The sequence below is a fragment of the Botryllus schlosseri genome, chromosome 7 (assembly GCF_051294905.1).
Source record: "Botryllus schlosseri isolate E-star chromosome 7, Bs_hap1, whole genome shotgun sequence".
NCBI lineage: Eukaryota > Metazoa > Chordata > Ascidiacea > Stolidobranchia > Styelidae > Botryllus > Botryllus schlosseri.
In genome coordinates this window covers 948,074-969,106 of record NC_137242.1, presented here as the reverse complement: position 1 = coordinate 969,106, position 21,033 = coordinate 948,074, and the positions used below count along the sequence as shown (strand labels likewise).

Below are 21,033 nucleotides of genomic sequence, written 5' to 3'. Positions count from 1 at the left end.
AATTATTTCGTGAATTAGCATAAATTATGGGAAAATTTATGCATCTTTTTCAATTGTTTTTTGCTGTAGGCGTGATTTCATGCTGCCAAATATCTTGATTTTTTGGTACTCATCCCCAAGAAAAAATGCGCAAGATTTATAGAAATGGGCATTGGGCATATCGGCGTTAGCCTTTACCGCGCCACGACGCACCAAGCGAGAAAGCCTTGGCCGAACAGGACTGCCCTTATATGCTGACCGAAAACGTCGTTATATATACAATCTTAACCTCACGAGACAAATACCATCCCGCAGGGAAAAATTATATTCCAGTGATGAAATACCAATTTGAAATCGTGTGCGTCTTAGTTTAGAAGCCTGTTCGGGCGATTCTATATTTTTTTATATAGCAGACAGGAGGTCACGAAATAACATGTTACGGAATAATACTAATGGACCCTACAGTTTCCATGACACCTCACTCAGCTCTACCGGTAAATCTGATTACGTGAGCAGCGAGGACAAGAAATTGATAGCAATATATATGCAATTCCCGATCATATTGACCGATTCTATCATGAATTATCGAAAATTTTCGCGCATGGCGCTGGCTCACTTAACAGTACAACTGGTTTCCTGGGGAAAACGAACAAGGTGATAGGGATAGGTTTATCACCCTATGGGAGCCCAGGACCCAAGTTTACTATTTTTTGGGGGGCGGGGGGAGCTGATGAAGTGCTGTTTCGTTCCTGCCGACGGGTATATACGCCGAAGATGTTATTATTGAGGGGCCCTACCATTTCAAACACACTTCCCTCGACCCTACCTGTAAAACTGATTACGTGAGCAGAGAAAGGATAAAAATTGATGGCAATATATATGCAATTCCCGATCATATTGACCGATTCAATCATGAATTACAGAAAATTTTCGCGCTTCGCGCGTCTAGGCGATAAAACCTGACTCACTAAAGCAGCCCGAAAGCAGCATAATTGATAGTCCTATAGCTCACGACCGATGCGTCCGCACAATTTGATAGGTCCGGTCTTTATCGAAATCTAGTTTCGCACTGATTCCAAAAATGCAAATTGGAATCTCGCCTGGGCAATAAAACTACTCCGAAATAGCCTCCAAAGGTCGACTGTTCTGAACAATGGGAGCGCAGCAACACAATGATCATAAAACAATGGCCAATGGCGTCAAGTGATCGATCGGAAAAATGCCAATTTTCATATTTTGATGACATTTGGGTCCGTTTAATTGCCCTGGTATTCGTGCGGCCCCGACCGTGGTCTGAAATTCTCAATTTGGCCCTGACACCGAAAAAGTTTGGGAACCACTGGTCAAAGCAGTTAACGATGCCATAAACGGCGACGTAAATTACTACTCAATTACAAATAGTGGGGATTTCCTAGGCGTGTTAGAACTACTTCAAGTGAGATTAAAAATTTATAGGTCTGAAAAGGTATCAAGTTTCAAAAATGTAGATTGCATGGTCGAAAGTTCTACGGTATTACTTTTATCAGTTAATCGAAATTGCAGAGGTTTCTTCGAGGCTGCGTCAAAACGAATAATCACGCTATGTATAGTAGGGCTCTTCAAAACTGACTTTTTTTCTCAAATCGTACTGGCTACTTGATAAAATTGTCAGGTTACCTAATTTAAGCCTATACACAAAATTTGGTTCCATTCCAGCCAGTAACCGCTTTGCTACAGGAGAAGAAAGTTTCTATTTATTATATAAAAATAAATAATAAAAAATTTGAAAATTTTCTGTTCACCCCATGAAAGTGTTAGTCTGTCTATAGCAGTGGTTCCCAACCTGTGGTACGCGTACCACTGGTGGTACGCGAAGGTCTTCCAGGTGGTACGCGAGTAGATTCTTTTTTTTCGACCGAAGGGAGTTATTAGTTCAGATGGGGTTGGTTTTGAGTTTTTTGAAGCCGTCGTCTCGCGCTATTCGTAGCTGCTAATTTTCTCTTATACGTGGGAATGCGAGCAGGGATTTTCATCCCTGGTGACTATCAAGTCGAAGAAACGAACCCGACTTGTTGCGCCCATACATGACTTTCGAAGCGCTGTGAGCATACGTATGCCATGCATCGACCAGCAAGTAGTAAATAAACAAATGCAGCCATCGCATTAAATAAATTGACTTTTGTTGTGTGTATTATTATTTCATTATGATGTTCTTTTTGTGACTGGTGGTGAAAAAACAATTCCATACACCCCATCCACCCTGGCTGATAATCCCTATTTCAGGGGTGTCAAACTCAAATGCATCGCGGGCCGGATCCGAGTCATGAAATCGTTCGCGGGCCAGACCAGTCAACGGAATCCAAAATGTTGCCTCTTGCCATTGCTTCTCACTGGAATACTTTATCACCAAGCATATATAGATAACACACGGATCGCAGAGGTTTCATTCTAGCGAGTCGCAACGCCAATATTCGCGAACACTAAAATTGGCGAAAATATACTATGATTGTCCGGTTGAATACAGCAGTTAAAAACCGCTAAAACAGTGGCATTACCCGGCGATACAAGTAGACATATTTCTGTGTTCCCTTTGCTTTAGTCATAATCTGGCGTTAGCCCTGCGTATGGGCTGTGATGAATACACGATTTTTAACTGTCAACGCGGACGTTGTAATTTGGTTTATTACTGTGGATGTGATGGATAATATAATCTTTTTTCAATCTACTCAGAATTGCTTCGCGGGCCGGATAAATCGTCTGGCGGGACGAATCCGGCCCTCAGGCCGTATGTATCCCTGGCTAGTTTAATGGAATTTGTTATTAGTCTTATTACACGTCGCATAGGTCAAATACGTGATTATGACGTCATAAATAGTGGAAACGCGTGTAACTTATGTAAGTGGTACGCGAGCACTGCATAAAACCTCGAAATGGTACGTGGGTGGAAAAAGGTTGGGAACCACTGGTCTATAGAAACGATCCTCACCAAATTTGATTCAATTCCAACCTGTGGAAGCGGAGTTATGGCCGTCGAAAAATTTGGATTTGAATAAAATAGCATTTACGGTGAGCACAACTATAATAAATAAACGAAGAATCGGTCATAAGACTGTAGATTGGAGGTCTATTTGAGCAAGTACTTTATCACTGACCCCCGAAGGTCACAAGAACCCGGTGTGTCAATTCCTTCCACTCGACAGATCGGGGAAAAGTTCCGAACCAGAGCGCTGAAGTTCCCGGGGCTGTTCAGCGGTTGCACCATGGACTGGTTCACGAGATGGCCGCGCGACGCCTTGATCGCAGTCTCCAATCATTTCCTGTCCAAGGTGGACGTCGTCTGCAAAGCCGAAGTCAAGAAACAGGTTGGAATTGATCTCCAAGAACCATACCAATACAGACTAGAAATACTCACTTTTTAAAAAGCGCAACCAACCTAGAACTAGTCACTTATGAAAATACGCAACTTGAACTAGAACTAGAACTAATCATTTTTCAAAACTCGCTACTACTACTAGAAATACTCACTTTTCAAAATGCGCAACTAAAACTACTTCCTAAAACGGTAATTAGTTGACCGTCAGGTAACCAGATTGGTAGTTTCTACAAGTCTACTGATAAGCAAGCCTAGTTAGTGATTGTTTCTTGTTTACAGCTCATCGAGACCATGGGGGTTTTCCATGACAAGGTCGCCGAAACGTGTGTGGACTATTTCGACAGGTTCGTTCGCATGCTTCCGTCAGTAAGAGAGGGTGACTTATATTTTATCCAGCTCAAATTGATTATGAGGAAACAGAAACAATAGTGATACAGAAACAAACACAGTATTTGTTATCAGATAGGAATTATAGATGCGTCCTCAGAGGTTAACCAGTCAGATCACACCTGCATCGAACAAGTACGCTGTCGCTACAAGATCTTGGTTTCGATTAGTCAATAGACATCTTGCTTATATTTCTATTAGGTGGGGATAAGCAGATATTTCCCATGGTCCAAGATATTGTGTTATGAGAATCATCAAACACATAAGGCAAACTTTTTTAAAAACAGATCTTTATGACTAGGGCGATTTTTTTTGACATGTCAAAATTTGTTAAAATTGTTTACAAAGTAAAAAATCTTTTGACCTCTGCATTTCGTTTGTATCGTAGAATTTGCACTGTCGGTGAACTTAGCCTTTGATATTTTACAGCTTGTAGCCTACTTTATAGGCCTACCGTTGTAAACGATCTATTGTCCGCTCATTGTGAATCTTAAACGGTCAAATGAAACAAATAGGTTGTCATGGTTTTATGGTCAACGTACCGCAATATCCTAACTGAAGCAAGACTGCTCGAGCATTGCATGGTTCTTATATCAAGAAGCGCAAGCTGAAAAATTGTGATGTGGACAACATTGCCAGAATGAAACAACACGGTTTGTCGCCAGCAGTGTACGCACGACTTCAGTTTTGTCAGCCAACAACTGCTGCTGTCAAACGTTCTTTCTCCATTCTTGGCAACCTACTTAGTAAGGACAGACACTTTCTACCCGAAAATGTAGGAAAGTATCTTTTGTGGTACTACAACAATTTAATTATTTCTACCATAATGCGTGATGTAACTACTGGAATTCTTCATAGGGCCAGATTTCGTTGAAATACTAGTTTTTTCATGTAAAAATTGGACAATTTTTGAGCCAAAAATGTTTTTTCAGGCCAAACTACTTCGTAAAGACAGGCAGTTCCAGCCAGATATAAAGATAAACGTCTGCAGGAACACATAAACCAACATGTCCCCAGATTTATCAGAACACGTGCATCACGCTCAGTGAAAACCTCACCCTTAGCTCATCCGCTTAAGATTGATGCTGACCGATCAAAGGCCATTAATTCTGCCATCGGCAAACATCTGTTAGATAATTCGAGTTGTGCGAATAATTATCGAGACAACCGATTTCGAATCGTTAGGTGAGGCCGTCTCACAATCCATTTGTGTGCCTTGGAGTCGACTTTTATCAAAATACACAAACCAAAACTCTGTCAACAAAAGGAGTTCGTGTACCACCTAAAAATAGTACATTGAACGCTCTCTCTTCCACGCTGGTGACGTCATATTTTGTGATACGATTGTTGACTCAATGTTCTTTCCAATACTAGTTGCTGACGATTACCCCTGACGAGTGTCAGCCTAAAATATTCGGGTTCATTTCAATATGAATATACTATTCAATTGTATATTGAAGTTCTGTACCTCCAAGAAGCTATTCACATAAAGATAAGTAGTACAATTTTAACATTATGTTGGAAAACACCTAATTTGCATACGTGAGGTCAAAATTTAGTTATCTTAGGTCAGAAAATGTCTACATTTAGATTTTTTAGGTCAAAATCATCCGTTTTTTAGGTAAAAAAAAATCGCCTTATTTATGACTTTTGACACGTGGAAGCAATATGAATCATCAACTTAACTCATTAACATTGATTCTGTTTCTAGATACCGCCGTACGACACACGTCACCCCAAAGTCGTACTTGTCCTTCTTGGATGGCTATAAAGGCATCTACAAAGAAAACCATTCACTCCTGGCGGAATTGGCGCAACGCATGAACACCGGTCTCGACAAGCTGAAAGAGGCCGGCGAATCGGTAGCCCAGCTCTCTAAAGAACTCGTAGTGAAAGAGAAAGACTTGGCCGTCGCTTCCGCAAAAGCAGACAAGGTGCTGGCCGAAGTCACCGTGTCTGCTCAAGCCGCGGAGAAAGTGAAGAACGAGGTGCTTAAAGTGAAGGAGAAAGCGCAAGCTATCGTGGATAGCATCGAGACGGAGAAGAAGATAGCGGAGGCTAAGCTGGAGGCGGCCAAGCCCGCTTTGAAGGAGGCCGAAGACGCTTTGAACGTGAGATCTATTTTTGGTTACATTCAGGCTATGCGTTTTATTTAATTATTCATGATATTTATTCCGCTCAAAGCTTTTTGGCTGACTCTCAACACAGGGAACATCCAGATGTCGTCAGTAATAAAGTACTTGAACTTTTCTGGATTAGTCGAGTAGGTTTTGACTGCGGAACAGTTTTCCATTTTTGGGAAAAAACTAGGTCTAGAATACTTACTTTGCAAAAATGTTCCTTGTGTCCAATAAGCAGCTGTCGTGAGTAATGACGTAATTCTAATATTTTTGAACAGGCATTTTAGTTAAGTCTACTTACTATTTCGACTTTGGATTTTGTAAACTAGAATGTAGTTTTGGGATATGCCTCCATCACCTGCAAAGTGAAATTGTCATACCTACCAAGAGAAATAGCCACTGTGTGAGGTTATGTGAATATGCACCAATTTGTGCTGTCATCAGTCATGCTATTTTGAATGTAGGCACCTTTGATGGGCTAATAATACTATGTGATGTCTCGACCAGGGTTATAATGACTCAAATCGCGATTTTCTGATGACTTGACTCGAGTCATTGTGCATGACTCGGACCAAGTCGTATGACTCGAGTCTCAGACGGCCAAGTCCGGCATTTCATTGTAATTTCGAAGAATAGTACAGTAACCATACTGTCGGTATTTTGCCTATTGTTACTGGTACTTGAAAATGCGACCAGAAACTGAGAAAAATTAGTATGTTTCAAGTGCGAGCCATTGGATGTCACCAAACAGAGTTATAAAAAGTGATTTCAACAAGACTTTAACTCGAATCTGAGCATGAGCATTGAGCAGTCAACGCAGTGACTCGGACTAGATCCTCTACTCACTGACTTGGACTTGACTCAGTGGTGAATTAAAAATGACTCAACTTGACTCGAGTCAAAACTATGAAAGTGGGATTGACTTGTGACTCGGAGCCTTGCGACTTGGTTACAGCTCTTGTCTCGACCAAATCTGCTTTTTTATACTGCTCACATGAGTACTTTTCAGATGTTCATTTTCTACTTTCCAAAGATCTGGTTTTACATATCGTGAAGATCGCTTGTTGTAACTTTTGTTTGAGTCAAAATTTACAGTGTTGTATTGGAGATCTGTGCCAACTTTGACCACCAAACGTCAGTAAATGCGGTTAACCAAATTTGAAATATAGAAATCATCTTATCCTTGTAACGTAATGAAGACAAGTGCACACTCACGCCCGGCATATACCAGTGTGCAATATAACACAAGCAAACTCAGCTCTAAAAATAACTTCTCCTGATTGAGTATATAGATAATTTTTTACCCAGACCATCAAAGCAGCGGACATCGCAACGGTCCGGAAGCTGGCCAAACCCCCCCACCTCATCATGAGAATCATGGACTGCGCGCTACTCCTATTCCAAAGGAGACTCAATCCGGTCGAGGCCGATCCTGACAGGCCAACGTTGAAACCGTCGTGGAGCGACGCCTTAAAAGTCAGTGAGACATCATTTTAGAAGCGCTGTGTTGTAAAAATAAGTCCCATTTTCAGCTCATGGCTCAAAGCGGATTTCTGAGCTCGCTGCAGAATTTCGATAAGGACACGATCAACGAGGAGACTGTGGAATTACTTGAAGTTTATTTCAGAGCTGACGATTACAACTTGGAAACTGCAAAGAAGGTGACGTCGTTAATGAAGTACTTCTACTTGTTCTTAGGAATACTTACTTCGGCGGTTATGTTTTAAACTACTTCTGCAGTTCTACTTTAGAGTTTTTTTATGCAATATGACATACTTTTTTGTACATTTTACAGTAGTTGTGGAATATGCTTTAATCACACTTACAAATGAAATTGTCATGAAGACAAGCTGTAATACCTGAATGACACCAATATATAGTGGCATTTGTCATTTTGCATTGTTTGTGAAGATTAGAGGTCTTCTAATTATTATCGGTTTGCCAATAATATCGGGTCCATATCACACTTTGAAAGAAGTATCGGTCGTTACAGGTAAATAAATATCGTTTATTTTCGTGACGTGACTGTATGGTAGTTGTGACATGTCTTGAAAATCACTGCTTCTAGTATTTGAGTAGAAATTTACATCTCTTCTATCCTAGTATTAATGATAATGAATACTTTGACCGCCTTTGGCTTTGACCGAACGATCTTGGCATTCAGGTGTGCGGAAACGTGGCAGGCCTGCTGGCGTGGACCAAAGCCATGGCGTCCTTTTACGGCATCAACAAGGAAGTCTTGCCATTGAAAGCAAACCTGGCAAAGTCGGAGGCAAAGCTCGCCATCGCCATGAGAGATCTTTCTTCGTAAGTAGCATGGCGATGCTTTTGTAATTAATACTGAGGCCATACTTGGACCAACAGATAATTCTAGTTTTGATATGAACTGAATTTGATTTGTGTAGTTTTTCTTTCTAGTTTGGAAAAAAACTGTAACTATCATTCTAATTGTATTCCAGTTTGAAAAAAGTAGAAATTTTCTAATGGTCTATCTGGCATTGATGCGTGTTGCAGGGCTCAAGCTCAACTTGATGAAAAGCAGAAAGAGCTGGACGAGGTGCAGGCGAAATTCGACGCGGCCATGAGAGAGAAGCAAGAATTGCTGGACGACGCCGAGTCGTGCAGGAGGAGAATGAACGCGGCAACTCAGCTTATCGAAGGTTTGTGGGCAGGGAGTAGAGAGTCGGGGATTTCTACCCAATTATACTTTCATTTTTTCAAAATTAGACTACAATTATATCACTAGCGTTTTACTCTAATTACCGTCATTAAACATTTAGAATTGTCTAGTTGTGTGAGTAGCAGAGAGAACAGAACAGTATGATGTTCAGGTTTGGGAGGAGAGAAAGTGAGATGGACAGAGCAGAGTCAAATGTTTGAGGCGCAGATTCAGGATTTAGTCGGCAACGTGCTTCTTGCCACTGGGTTCCTTTCCTACTGCGGGCCGTTCAATCAGGAGTTCAGGTAGGACAGGTTCAGTCAAGACTAGAGCCAGATTGATTTTATCGGTTTGTTGAAAATTTTAAGTTGATATTATAGTTAGAAAGAAATATCAGCATAGTCTATTACAGGTGTAAAATATCGACAATTTTCATGATGTCTCAAGATGGTAGTAAGGAAGTCAAGAGAATTATAATCTAAGACTGGGAATATTGGTTTGAACCTTATCGGATTATTACCAATCACTAATCTAGTTTGTTGACGTGTGTTTTTTTTAGTAGTCTTAGTTCTAGTTGCTGATTTGGAAAGTGAGTAGTTCTAGTTCTAGTTGCACATTTTGAAAATTGAGTAGTGCTAGTTAGAAGGTTTGAAAATTGAGTAGTTCTAGTTCTAGTTTATATTTTCGAAAAGTGAGTAGTTCTAGTTAAAGGAAGGCAAGGACGTAGTTTATTTTTGTCCTTGATGTTTTTGCGGCATATACACCGACTCATGATATACAGACACACTATCTGGGCATACGCATACCATGAGCGCATGATCTGCATATGCCGCTGGACAAGGAAGGTGCAGATATAGCCTTGTGAGGCTTTCTAAGTCTTGCACCACCCCTCCATGCTATCCCAGTAATGCATGAACGCCAAGCAGGGAAGTCATGGATACCAGTGTTACTAATCAGGTCTTTGGTCTGACCCGGCCGGAGATCGAACCCACGACTTACCGATCAAGAAGCCGGACGCTTTACCATTACGCTATCTTGACGGTAGTAGTTAGTGACGATAGTGTAGTTGGGAGTTTTGAATTGTTAGTGGTTCTGTTTGTAGTTGCACATTTTGAAAAGTGAGTAGTTCTACTTCTGGTTGTTAGTTTTGAATGACCAGTACTTTGTGTGAGTCTGTTTCCAAAATAACTAATCGAGCACATCCAGGAATCTGCTCCTGAAAGAAACGTGGGAAAACGAGCTGAGGTGTCGTAAAATTCCGTTCGCTTCCGATCTCAACCTCATCTCCATGCTGATTGACGCGCCCACCATCGGAGAGTGGGCCCTTCAGGGACTGCCTAGCGACGATCTGTCTGTCCAGAACGGCATTATTGTCACCAAGGCGACCAGATACCCGCTGCTGATGGATCCTCAAGGACAAGGTGGGTTGAGTGACTAAAATGTAGATTTTAGACTACATTCAATTCTAATTAACAGTTTTTATCCGTCTCTTTTTGATTCAGGCAAGACTTGGATCAAGAATCGTGAGAAGAACGCCCAGCTGATCATCACCACGCTCAACCACAAGTATTTCAGGACCCATCTTGAAGACGCCCTCTCTCAGGGCAGGTGAGGACCAAATGACTCGACCAGTGGACAGCGACCGACTCAAATTTCTTTATACTAGGCCACTTCTGATCGAAGACATCAGTGAGGAGCTGGACCCGGCTTTGGATAACGTACTGGAGAAGAACTTCATCAAAGCCGGTAGCACTTTCAAGGTAACGCCAAGTGTTGGCTTTTCAGAGCGCTCGTATGGATATGGCCCACTTGCACTTCCACCTGACAGATTTTTAGAAAATATTACTAACTTTGATACTTAAGGGTTGAGAAGTAGAATGTAATTTTTGGGTATGTTAGCACTGGTATGATGCTCAAATGGTGTCGATGCTAACAGTTTCTGTTGTACGCATCAGCCGACCGACTCATGACCTCTCTGAGTTCTCTCGCAGCCCTGATCACGCGTCGATCCAAGGAGTTTTCTTTAATAGCACAGAATCGGTGAAACCGAACGATATCATGATACCAGCCGTGCAAAATTGCACCTGTTTTAGTGTTAATAGGTAATTTGTGATTTGTCCTGCTATTTCAGTCACTGTTGATGACCTGCTGAAAGTGCGCAACCCACCTTCCAAATCTACTTGTCATAGCTATTTACTTTAGTACACTATGCTACTTCTACTTGACCATCTCTGACTATTTGCATAAATTACTTTTTACTTACTTCGAAATCGCTAGTTCTATTTGTAATGGAGTCGAAATTTACGATGTACTCCTGCTTCTGTTACAAAGTTTTCAGTTTTCTAGGCAAACTAGGCCCAGAATGCTAATTCTGCTTGTAATTGTGAAGAAATTTACGATTCACTTCTATTTGTAGTACACAGTTTTCAGTTTTCTATGCATACTAGGCCTAGAATGCTTAGTTTTGTAACTTGAAAATGGCTAATTCTACTTGTAATTGAGTAGAAATATATGATGCACTCCTACTATTGACATTCAGTTTTCTATGCAAACTAGGCCTAGAATACTCACATTTCCACATACTTTGAAGTGCATACGGTGCTTGAGCACCAACTACTTTGACCACCTCTACTGTCATTCCAGGTGAAAGTAGGCGACAAGGAAGTAGACGTGATGAAAGGTTTCCGTCTCTACATCACAACAAAACTGCCCAACCCGTCCTACACGCCTGAGGTCAGCGCCAAGACCTCCATCATCGATTTCACGGTGACCATGCAGGGCCTCGAAGACCAGCTCTTGGGCCGGGTCATCCTGACCGAGAAACAAGAGCTGGAGGCGGAGAAAGTGAAGTTGATGGAGGAGGTGACGCATTACAAGAGGAAGATGAAGCAGCTTGAGGACAACTTGCTCTTTAAACTCACCAGCACGCAGGTTTGCACAGATTCTAGCTCGGCTATTAATAAACTTGAGTTTGTACAAAACTTTGAGATGGTTTGCAAGGAGATATTATTTTGTATTAAAAAACGACTGGATGTAGTACCAGACATGTACAAGGTACCAAGTTAGTTAGTTGCCGGTAAGTGAGTTTTTTCAATTCTCTTATGACATTATCTGATTTTTCGCCAGGCTAAATTTTCAGAAAAAACTGTTGAACTGCTATTCTAGCCTCTTGTTTCAATGTCTCTTTGATATCACAATAGGGTTCGCTGGTTGACGATGAGTCCCTGATCACAATGTTGGCGACCACAAAGGAAATGGCTTCGGAAGTCAGCGAAAAACTCACCGTTGCTGGAGATACTGAGCAAAAAATCAACATCGCCAGAGAAGAGTTTCGGCCGGTCGCCATCAGAGGCTCCATTCTCTATTTCTTGATCGGTGAAACGCAAAAACCAAACCAGCGAGAAACAGTTTGATTTTATTATCATCAATATTTATTTGTAGTTGAGATGTCCATGGTGAACCTGATGTATCAGACTGCGTTGACTCAATTCCTGGGAATCTTTGACGAGTCGATGGCAAAATCGGATAAGTCGCCCATTCCGAGCAAACGAATTCACAACATCATCGAGTTTCTGAGCTATGCCGTCTTCAGGTGCCTACTAATTTTGCATTGTTTGTGTTATTTTAGGGATAATATGATACATATCCCCAACCAACTAACCGCAACTAATTTTTTTATGTAACACTTTTTCGACTTTTATCAACATCGGCCAACCTAGTTTACGCAAAAAAAAGGAATGTGTGGATAATTTAAGAATAGTACAATGAGCTTATGCCATCTGTATGTCTCGAGGATTCAAATTTTCATGTCAGTGACATCATGTTTTATGATAAGACTGTTGATATTCAATGTTCTTTCCAATTCTCTACTAGTTGCAGACGATTACACTTGACGAGTGTCAGCCCAAAATATTCGGGTTCAATATTATTGAATATATTATTCGATTTGTCAGGTACACTTGTCGCAGCTTGTACGAGACTCATAAACTTCTCTTCACTCTGCTCATGGCGCTCAAGATCGACTTGAGGAAAGGTTGGTGCGGTTTCGGTTCATCATCATATGTTGCTTGTGTTGTTAGCAAAAATGAGCTTACTCGAATAAAATGACTGACCCTAACTCCCACTCAATCCTAAAAATCTAATCCTAGCTCTAACTTTAAACCACATGCCCAAGTGTCGCACCCTCAAATGTGTCCGAATTTCAGGAAATTTGTGCCGGAAATTGGCCAAAACTATCAGGTTGAATGATGTTTCGATGATGATTCGACCCCAAAGTTGTTAGGTGTTGTGCGATCCAGATTTTGAACTCCATTTGCATTGAGTCTGTGGATAGCTTTTGAATGCATTACATGCTCTGTTGGCAGGCAACATCAGGCATAGCGAGTTTCAGAGTTTCATCAAAGGCGGAGCCGCCTTGGATTTGAAGGCCGTACAACCAAAACCTTCGAAATGGATTTTGGACATCACCTGGCTGAACCTCGTTCAGCTGCAGAGGCTGCCGGAGTTCAGGGAGATCCTGAACCAGATCTGCCGCAACGAAAAACAGTGGAAAAGCTGGTTCGACTCGGAGGCTCCTGAGGAAGAATTGATCCCGGATGGGTATTCCACTTCTTTGGACACGTTTAGAAAACTGATGTTGATTCGGTGCTGGTGCCCGGATCGCATCATGCCCCAAGCAAGGAAATACATCGCAGACTCTATGGGGGCCAGGTTAGTTGCTTTCTTGTTGTTACCTTGGCAAATAGGCTGGGCGAAATCGAGCAACACTCTCAGAGTACTGTCATAAGACTGTGAGTGATGAAGAAATTAAAATATATACCTTTTACGGTTAGTTTTGTGATACGATTGTTGATGTACAATATTTTGGCCAATGCTCGACTAGTTGCTGACAATTACCCCTGACGAGTGTCAGCCGAAAATATTGGGGTGTATTGCAAGAACAACACATTATTCAATTGTATATTGCAGCTCGGTACCTCCAAGAAGCTATTTGAATTTATCATCTCCAAATCTTCTCCACTAGGACTGTACAGGTCACTTCTTTAATAATGAAAATCATGTTTCTTACTCCAAGGGTTGGAAAAACAGTGTGCCTTCAAAGGGGGCCCACATTGTAAAAAGCTTGAGAACCGCTGCTTTACAATGTAAAATTTAAATAATAATTCTTGTTGTTAATACAATCCATATGGGAAGAAGGCATATCATTTCAGTGGTGGAAAATATCATCTCCCACTACTCGATTCGAATCTTACAGTGAATACTCAATGCAGATTTGAATACCCAAATCATTGTGCTCAGCCCTACTAACCACATGTCGTTGTTTTTCGTGTCCAGATACGCCGACCCTGTCATCCTCAACTTGGAGGAGATGTTGAACGAAAGCACGATCCGCGTGCCCATGGTATGCCTGCTGTCGCAAGGGTCAGATCCAACCAATCAGATCCTGGATCTGTCAAAGAAGAAGAACATCGAAGTCAGGGCAATATCGATGGGCCAAGGTTTGTAGCTTCTACTTGATTATTGCAGCAATTAAGGTTTAATGTCTCTGGTGCTCTGTATTAGAAGTATAGCTAACCAATCGTCTTGGTGCTCGTGTATTCAATACTTATGTAGAGATAAAGTCCTGTTGCTCTTGGTGAAGCTCTTCGTATCCGATATACTCAATACAATTGTTTATAACAACGTTAATGCAGTAAAATCGTATAGAGTCTCATAATAATAGTAATCCTAAACACGTGTTACATACACTTATATACGAGCCTAAAGACATCACAACAAGAAGTAGTTCTCTTCTGCCAGATATAGCGGAAGAATACATCATGGGCGAATGATCACAGCGGGATAGCTGCAGTATACAGTTATGACGTGGAAGATTGTCACCAACCATACTGCCCCGTAAACACCAAATTCTGAATTTTGATGATCTATCTTGCTTCCAAATGCCAAAAGTGATAACACAAAGAGATAGCCTCATAGATGTTCAGTCTCATAATACAAGATCCAAGCAGATATCCGCTCATCCTCACCAGATAGCAACCTTACAAACTAATTGCACAAATTACTCAAGTTTTAGGACTACTTTAACTTCTACATGACAGTTTTCACTTTTATAGGCCACCCTAGGTCTAGAATACTTACTTTGAAATCGCTACTTTTACTCAAGTACCAACGGTGACTATTTTAGCCGCCTCTGTTAATATCCTAATACTGTATTTACTTTTCTTTCTGCGTAATTACTGTTGCAGTTTGTTTGTCATGTAATACGGTTACATAAAAAAAATAAAAGTCTGTCTCATTCATTACGAAGCTTTTTGTTTGCAGGCCAGGAAGTCCACGCGCGTCGCCTGGTCAGCAACCTGATGCAGAAGGGCGGTTGGGCTTTGCTGCAGAACTGCCATCTGGGGCTGGATTTCATGGACGAACTGCTTGAAACGGTGCAGACGTCGGACAACGTTAACTCGGCGTTTCGCGTCTGGATCACAACCGAGGAACATCCAAAGTTTCCCATCACGCTATTGCAGTCCAGCATCAAGGTGAACTTCTTAGTTATCGATTGAAATTTCACAGTGAAAGGGTCTTGTTTGATACTAGATGTGTTCATTGACAAAGTACTTTTACGGTTTAAAGTGCTCAAGTAGGCTTTGCCTGCTGACACTAGACTTTGGCAACTTAGATAATTCTGGTTCTCTAATTAGAGTAATGCCAAGTGGTTATGCTCATAGACTACACCCACTTTTACTCACGGTTTTCATTTTTGGGCGAAACTATGTCTAGAATTCTTACCATGAAATCACGTAAGTAGATGACTACTTTGGCCACCTCTGCTGATGAGTTGGTGATGTAATAGTCGTTTTCAGTTTACCAACGAACCACCCCAAGGAGTCAGGGCCGGTCTGATGCGTACATTTGCCGGCGTCACTCAGGACCAGCTGGACGTCAACAACCTGCCACAGTGGAAGCCTCTGCTTTACGCGATTGCATTCTTGCATACGGCCGTTCAGGTGGGGCACTTCTCATTGTAGGCAGTCTTGGTCAACTGGATCATTGTAGTTGTATAATTACAGCAAAATGCCGGTAATCTAATTCTAATCTAGTTTGTGAAATGGTTCTTTGCTCTAATTTTAATTCTACTCTAATTTCTTGTTTTCTAAAAACGCCGCGTGAGAATTGAATAGTACGAAACGAGCAAAGCTTGCTGTGCAGAAATTTGTCAATCTCGTGCTTTTCAGAATCAACTCTAATTTGATATGAACTGAACTTTAATTTTGCTTCTAATTGAAATTGAATTGGATTTCAAAGCAAATTCGGTCATGCTAATTGCAATCTAATTTTGAAAAAATTGTGTAGCTATATAATTCTAATAATCTAATTTGAAAAAGATGAAAATGTTTCTAGTTTTCCAACCCTTTATTGTCTGCGTTAAGAAGCCGAGTTCCCACATTTCAGGAACGTAGAAAATTCGGTCCGTTGGGTTGGAATATTCCGTACGAGTTCAACACTTCCGACCATTCTGCGACGGTACAATTTCTGCAAAATCATCTCGACGACTTGGACCCGAAAAGAGGCATCCAGTGGAACACTGTTAGATACATGATAGGTTTGTAGACACAATATTTTTTTTTAATAAATTCCAAGACTGTTCAGTGCGGGTGGGACTCGAGTTAACTTGTTTGCATGACTTGGTTCAGGTTTGGCGTTCGAAAATTGTGGTTTGACTTGTGACTCAAAGTGAAATTTTTGAGTGGCTTCACTGGATTCAAGTCACTTACAAAAATTGAGTTCATCGACTCAAGTCATTTTTAGAAATCAAGTGACTTGACCAGACTGGCACAAACCACGAACTTAGTTAGCTGACAGTGTCTATTTTAGTAGTCCTGGTACTAATTGCGAGTTGTGAAAAGTGAATAGTTCTGATTTTAGTCGTTTGTTACTCTGTTTGCTAGATTTTAAAACGGAGTAACTCTAGTTATAGTTATAGTTGCGAATTTTGTAAAGTGAGTAGCTTTAGCGTGATCTTCGAAGAGTGAGTAGTCCTAATTCTAGTTTTGGTTGCAAGTTTTGAAGGAGTGTCTTATGTTCTAGTTCTAGTGGCAAGTTTTGAAAAGCGAGTAGCTCTAGTGAGTTTTTGATAGTGAGTATCTTCATTCTTAGTTTTAGTTGTGAATTTTGAAAATCCAGTAATTTGTACAAATCTGACTCGAGTCATAATGTGTAATGGCCCGTCATGACACCCTTCTGGGCCATACACAGGTGAAGTTCAGTACGGAGGCCGCGTTACCGACGACTACGACAAACGCCTGCTCAACACGTTCGCTCAAGTCTGGTTCCACGAACAGATGTTCAGCGACAAGTTTTGCTTCTACACGGGCTACAACATACCCCCGTTCAAATCGGTCAAGGAAGTCATGGAGGCCATCGACGAGTTACCACTCACGGACAGCCCCATGGTGTTCGGGCTGCACGCCAACGCGGACATCACCTTTCAGACCAACTCTGCCACTAGTATTTTGGACACGATACTGAGCGTGCAGCCGAAGGATTCTGGAGGCGGCACTGGGGAGACAAGAGAGTCGGTGGTGTTTCAACAGGCCCACGATATGCTGATGAAGTTGCCGGCCGACTATGTGCAGCACGAGGTTTGAATGATTTGAAGTTATGGACTGAAGTAGAAGTAGCGATATCGAAGACGTGTCAAAACAATTTGTGCAAGTGGAAATGTGAATTGAAAGGTCTGAAAATTATTCAAGTAATTTAAGTAATTTATAATTTCAAGTAATTTATATAATTTAAGTAATTTATAAATTCAAGTAATTTATAAATGCATATTCCATGGTTATGTCGCATCCTTCTAGCAGTTTATGGGAATTGGATGCTTACGAAATTGCAAGATGTATCTCACGACAACGCAAAAAGAGTAATTACACTTGAAATAGGTCCAATTTTCGAAAATTCATTCAATTTCTGCGATACAGTGACTATTTCTCGCACTTCTTGTGACATTTCATCACACAAACGTGAACGGATTGCTATGAGACGTAATCCAAATCATGAAAAAGCTATCTGAGTAGGTAGTGCAAGAATTCAAAGTGTAAAAAGTGAGTAAGATTGCCTAAATCAGCCACTTGGTCAAGTATAGTAAAATTTACTAGAGCAGTCTTTCTCCATAAAATAGAAGTACGTCGTTACTGATTCAGAAGTATACTCGCTGTACTGGAGACTACTTCTACTCCCCTGGGTTTGAGCAAAAACTACACAAGCTACTTGCTACAATCCGTTTTTTGTGAAGTAGAAAGGAGTTTTAGTTACAGCGACCTCTAGATGAAAGACATATTGTATTCTCAGATACGAGCGAGGCTGGTGAAGATGGGCATGTTGAATTCGTTGAACATTTTCCTCCGGCAAGAGATCGACAGGATGCAGAAAGTGATTTCTCTAGTTCGAACCACGCTCACCGACCTCAAGCTCGCGATAGAAGGAACCATCATCATGAGCGAGGTTACAACCAGTTTTAGACTGGATAATTTCACTCGTCTGATTAGATTAGGGAAATACCAATAATCTAATTTGTGAAATGAATCCTTGTTAGTAGTCTAATCTGATTTCTGGTTGTCACGAGAAAGCTACAGGAGAACTCTATCATGCGAAGCGAGCCAAGTTCGCTTTACAGGCATTTGCCATTCCCGTGCTTATGAGCATCAACTCTCATTTAATATGTAGTGAACTTGATTTTTGTGAAAACTGTGTAGCTAATTCTAGTTTAATTGGGAAAAGACGGTGTAGATATAATTCAACTTTTAATCTAATTGGAAAAAAACTGTGTAGCTATCATTCAAATTTTAATCTAATTTGGAAAAAATTAGCTATCGTTCTAATTCCAATCTAGTTTGGCAACGCTGACAGTTTTCCAGCTGTCCAACTCGCCTCATACACACTTTGTATGTAGAACCTACGAGACGCTCTGGACAACATGTTCGACGCAAAAGTACCGACAACGTGGCGCAAAGTCTCCTGGGAGTCGTCCACGATCGGATTCTGGTTCACGGAGTTACTGGAACGGAACACGCAGCTCTCCAAGTGGATCTTTGAGGGCAGACCCACTTGCTTTTGGATGACAGGATTCTTCAACCCACAGGGTAAGAGTCTCTCCCCAATTTCTACTCAATTACAAGCGTAAGTCGCCTTTTCCAAGGCACATCAAAATTACTGCAAGTGGAAGTAAACACTGAAGATTTGTACAGCATAAAGTAGTTTGAAAAAGTAGCTTTGACCAATCATAATATACGCGGGTGCGAATCAAGTATTCCGGAAAATGATAAATAGAGCTGAGCTGCTGTCCCACTTCTTTGCTAACATGGCAACTCGATATCTAACAGGCTTCCTGACTGCAATGCGGCAAGAGGTGACTCGCATGCATAAGGGTTGGGCGTTGGACTCGGTCACTCTGCACAACGACATGTTGAAAAGCTTCAAGGAAGACGTCTCCAGCCCCCCTCAGGTCAGTTTTTGGATTCCTTGTTATTCTCATAGGTGGTCAATAAAGACGTACTGCTACGTGACAGTTTTCATTTCTTTAGGCTGAACTAGGTCTGCAATACTTCACTTGAAATGGTTATGCTTTTCATCCACTTGCTCCGTCCATTTTACAGTTTTTAGGATAAACCAGGTCTGGAATACTTACTTTTCACTTACTTTGAAATGGCTACTTGCACTTGTAACTGGAGTGGAAATTTACGACGTGGTTTCTACTCGAGAACAATCGACTACATTGACCAGCTCTGGTCATTCAAACGCGTTAATGGCCAAGCATGCCATTGTATGTCAATTGGTAATGTTGTGTTTTCCAGGAGGGTGTCTACATCTATGGGTTGTATCTGGACGGGGCTGCTTGGGACCGACGCAACTGCCGCCTGATCGAGTCCCAGCCAAAAGTTCTTTTTGTCCCGCTGCCCGTCGTTCATATGTACGCGGTTAACTCGACCGCCCCTAAAGACCCTGCATTGTACCCCTGCCCGGTGTACAAGAAGCCCCGCCGTACCGATCTAACGTACATCACCGTCATTCATTTGAAGACGCTTCAGAAACCCACGCATTGGATTATGCGAGGCGTCGCTCTGTTGTGCGATATAAAATAAGAATTTCAGTTTGTTTCTAAGAAAAAGATTTAGTTGATGTGGTTTTATTAAAGTATATAGTTTGGGTTATCAGTTAGTGTGTATATGGTATGAAATAAAATTTCTGACTTCTGAACATCATTTTTGATGTGTACTCTTTGTTAGCGTCGCATTCCTGAAGGTTTTGTGTGCGCGTCTGTCCATCAGGGTTGTAACCAAGTCACAAGTCAATATATGGCCCATTTTTTCAACTTCATTATAGAAAATGGAGTCTACCCAAGCTATCTAAAAAAAGCCAGAGTAGTCCCTGTACACAAAGCTGGGGATAGAACTAATGTCACCAACTACCGTCCGATATCCGTTCTCCCATGCATCGGGGTTGTATTCGAAAAGTTGCTCCTCTCCCGCCTGTCCTCATTCCTCGCCGAAATGTCTGTCATTTCCCCTCAACAATTTGGCTTCCGAAACAAACACCAAACCGCTCATGCCCTCCTAACAGTGGCCGAACCGTATTATGATATCTCAGAGAAGCGAAATGTGGGATGTAGCATTTTTCTCGACCTGAAAAAAGCGTTCGACTGCGTAGATCATAAAATTCTCATCTCGAAATTGGCGCGTTACGGACTTCGGGGCCCACAACTTGAGCTCATGAAAAGTTACCTCACTGGACGCCAACAAATGGTTGCGATCTCAGACACCCTCTCCTCACCTGGTGACCTGTGGTGTGCCCCAGGGCTCAGTACTTGGACCGGTCCTTTTCACCCTATATGTCAACGACATTTTTGAAACCTCATTGAACACCACACTGTTCGCTGATGATACTCACCTCCTCTCTTCCGCATCTTCGACGGCAGAGCTGGATGCCCTGACTGGTGACCAAATGCCCAAAGTCCATGAGTGGACGACTTTAACGAAATATATTGTTCACACCATTTTAAGATTTGAACAATAGGGAGTGTGTGAACCTTACCTGATAATACCTTTGTGAGTCGTATAATTTGTGAAATATGAAATCGTGTGGACGTCGGGTTCATTTCGAGATATACGTGTAATACCACGTAGAGGTATTGATGTATACATTCATGATTATTAGCTGGTGAGGAAGTCGATATACATGCATGATTATGAGCCAGTTCGGAAGTCGATAGACATTCATAAGTACTTCGCTAATGGCGAGAAAAATATATTGCATTTTGAACCGTACGTGATATTCAATAAAGTTACAAGTCGGGGAGACGGAAACAAAATATATTCGTCAGTGGGATCCATCGAATACGTGTGCAATAGACAGGCTTCGGGGTACGTCAGCCAACAAGGCCGTACGGCGTGGTTAGCCGGTCCGTCGAACGAAAGAAGAAACCGCGTTAAAGTGGTTGACCTTCCGACGTTCAATCAATCAAGACCGACCGGCCGGCCGACCGAAGA

At 41.6% G+C, this 21,033-nt stretch overlaps 1 protein-coding gene and 1 long non-coding RNA gene across 2 annotated transcripts in view; one reads left to right on the top strand and one right to left on the bottom strand.

Moving 5' to 3' along the window:
* LOC145443049 (dynein axonemal heavy chain 8-like) overlaps positions 1-19,749 on the top strand; it is a 55,126-nt gene extending 35,377 nt beyond the window's left edge. The window contains exons 61-85 of the mRNA XM_080321033.1: positions 3,159-3,320; positions 3,611-3,675; positions 5,430-5,829; positions 7,147-7,314; positions 7,371-7,499; positions 8,003-8,145; positions 8,353-8,498; positions 8,670-8,802; positions 9,704-9,918; positions 10,000-10,105; positions 10,164-10,257; positions 11,141-11,428; positions 11,698-11,872; positions 11,939-12,089; positions 12,451-12,530; positions 12,862-13,207; positions 13,832-13,995; positions 14,819-15,030; positions 15,355-15,498; positions 15,944-16,094; positions 16,748-17,133; positions 17,840-17,992; positions 18,441-18,630; positions 18,871-18,992; positions 19,342-19,749. Coding sequence (XP_080177159.1) covers positions 3,159-3,320; positions 3,611-3,675; positions 5,430-5,829; positions 7,147-7,314; positions 7,371-7,499; positions 8,003-8,145; positions 8,353-8,498; positions 8,670-8,802; positions 9,704-9,918; positions 10,000-10,105; positions 10,164-10,257; positions 11,141-11,428; positions 11,698-11,872; positions 11,939-12,089; positions 12,451-12,530; positions 12,862-13,207; positions 13,832-13,995; positions 14,819-15,030; positions 15,355-15,498; positions 15,944-16,094; positions 16,748-17,133; positions 17,840-17,992; positions 18,441-18,630; positions 18,871-18,992; positions 19,342-19,629 — 4,611 coding nt within the window. The 3' untranslated portion in view covers positions 19,630-19,749. The remainder of the gene's footprint in view (positions 1-3,158; positions 3,321-3,610; positions 3,676-5,429; positions 5,830-7,146; positions 7,315-7,370; positions 7,500-8,002; positions 8,146-8,352; positions 8,499-8,669; positions 8,803-9,703; positions 9,919-9,999; positions 10,106-10,163; positions 10,258-11,140; positions 11,429-11,697; positions 11,873-11,938; positions 12,090-12,450; positions 12,531-12,861; positions 13,208-13,831; positions 13,996-14,818; positions 15,031-15,354; positions 15,499-15,943; positions 16,095-16,747; positions 17,134-17,839; positions 17,993-18,440; positions 18,631-18,870; positions 18,993-19,341) is intronic.
* On the bottom strand, positions 19,490-20,509 carry LOC145443114 (uncharacterized). Its single transcript, XR_013916291.1, has 2 exons — positions 20,326-20,509; positions 19,490-20,247 (listed from the first exon to the last, which is right to left on the bottom strand). It is a non-coding gene; the product is annotated as an uncharacterized LOC145443114 (long non-coding RNA).
* Positions 20,510-21,033: the final 524 nt, after the last annotated feature.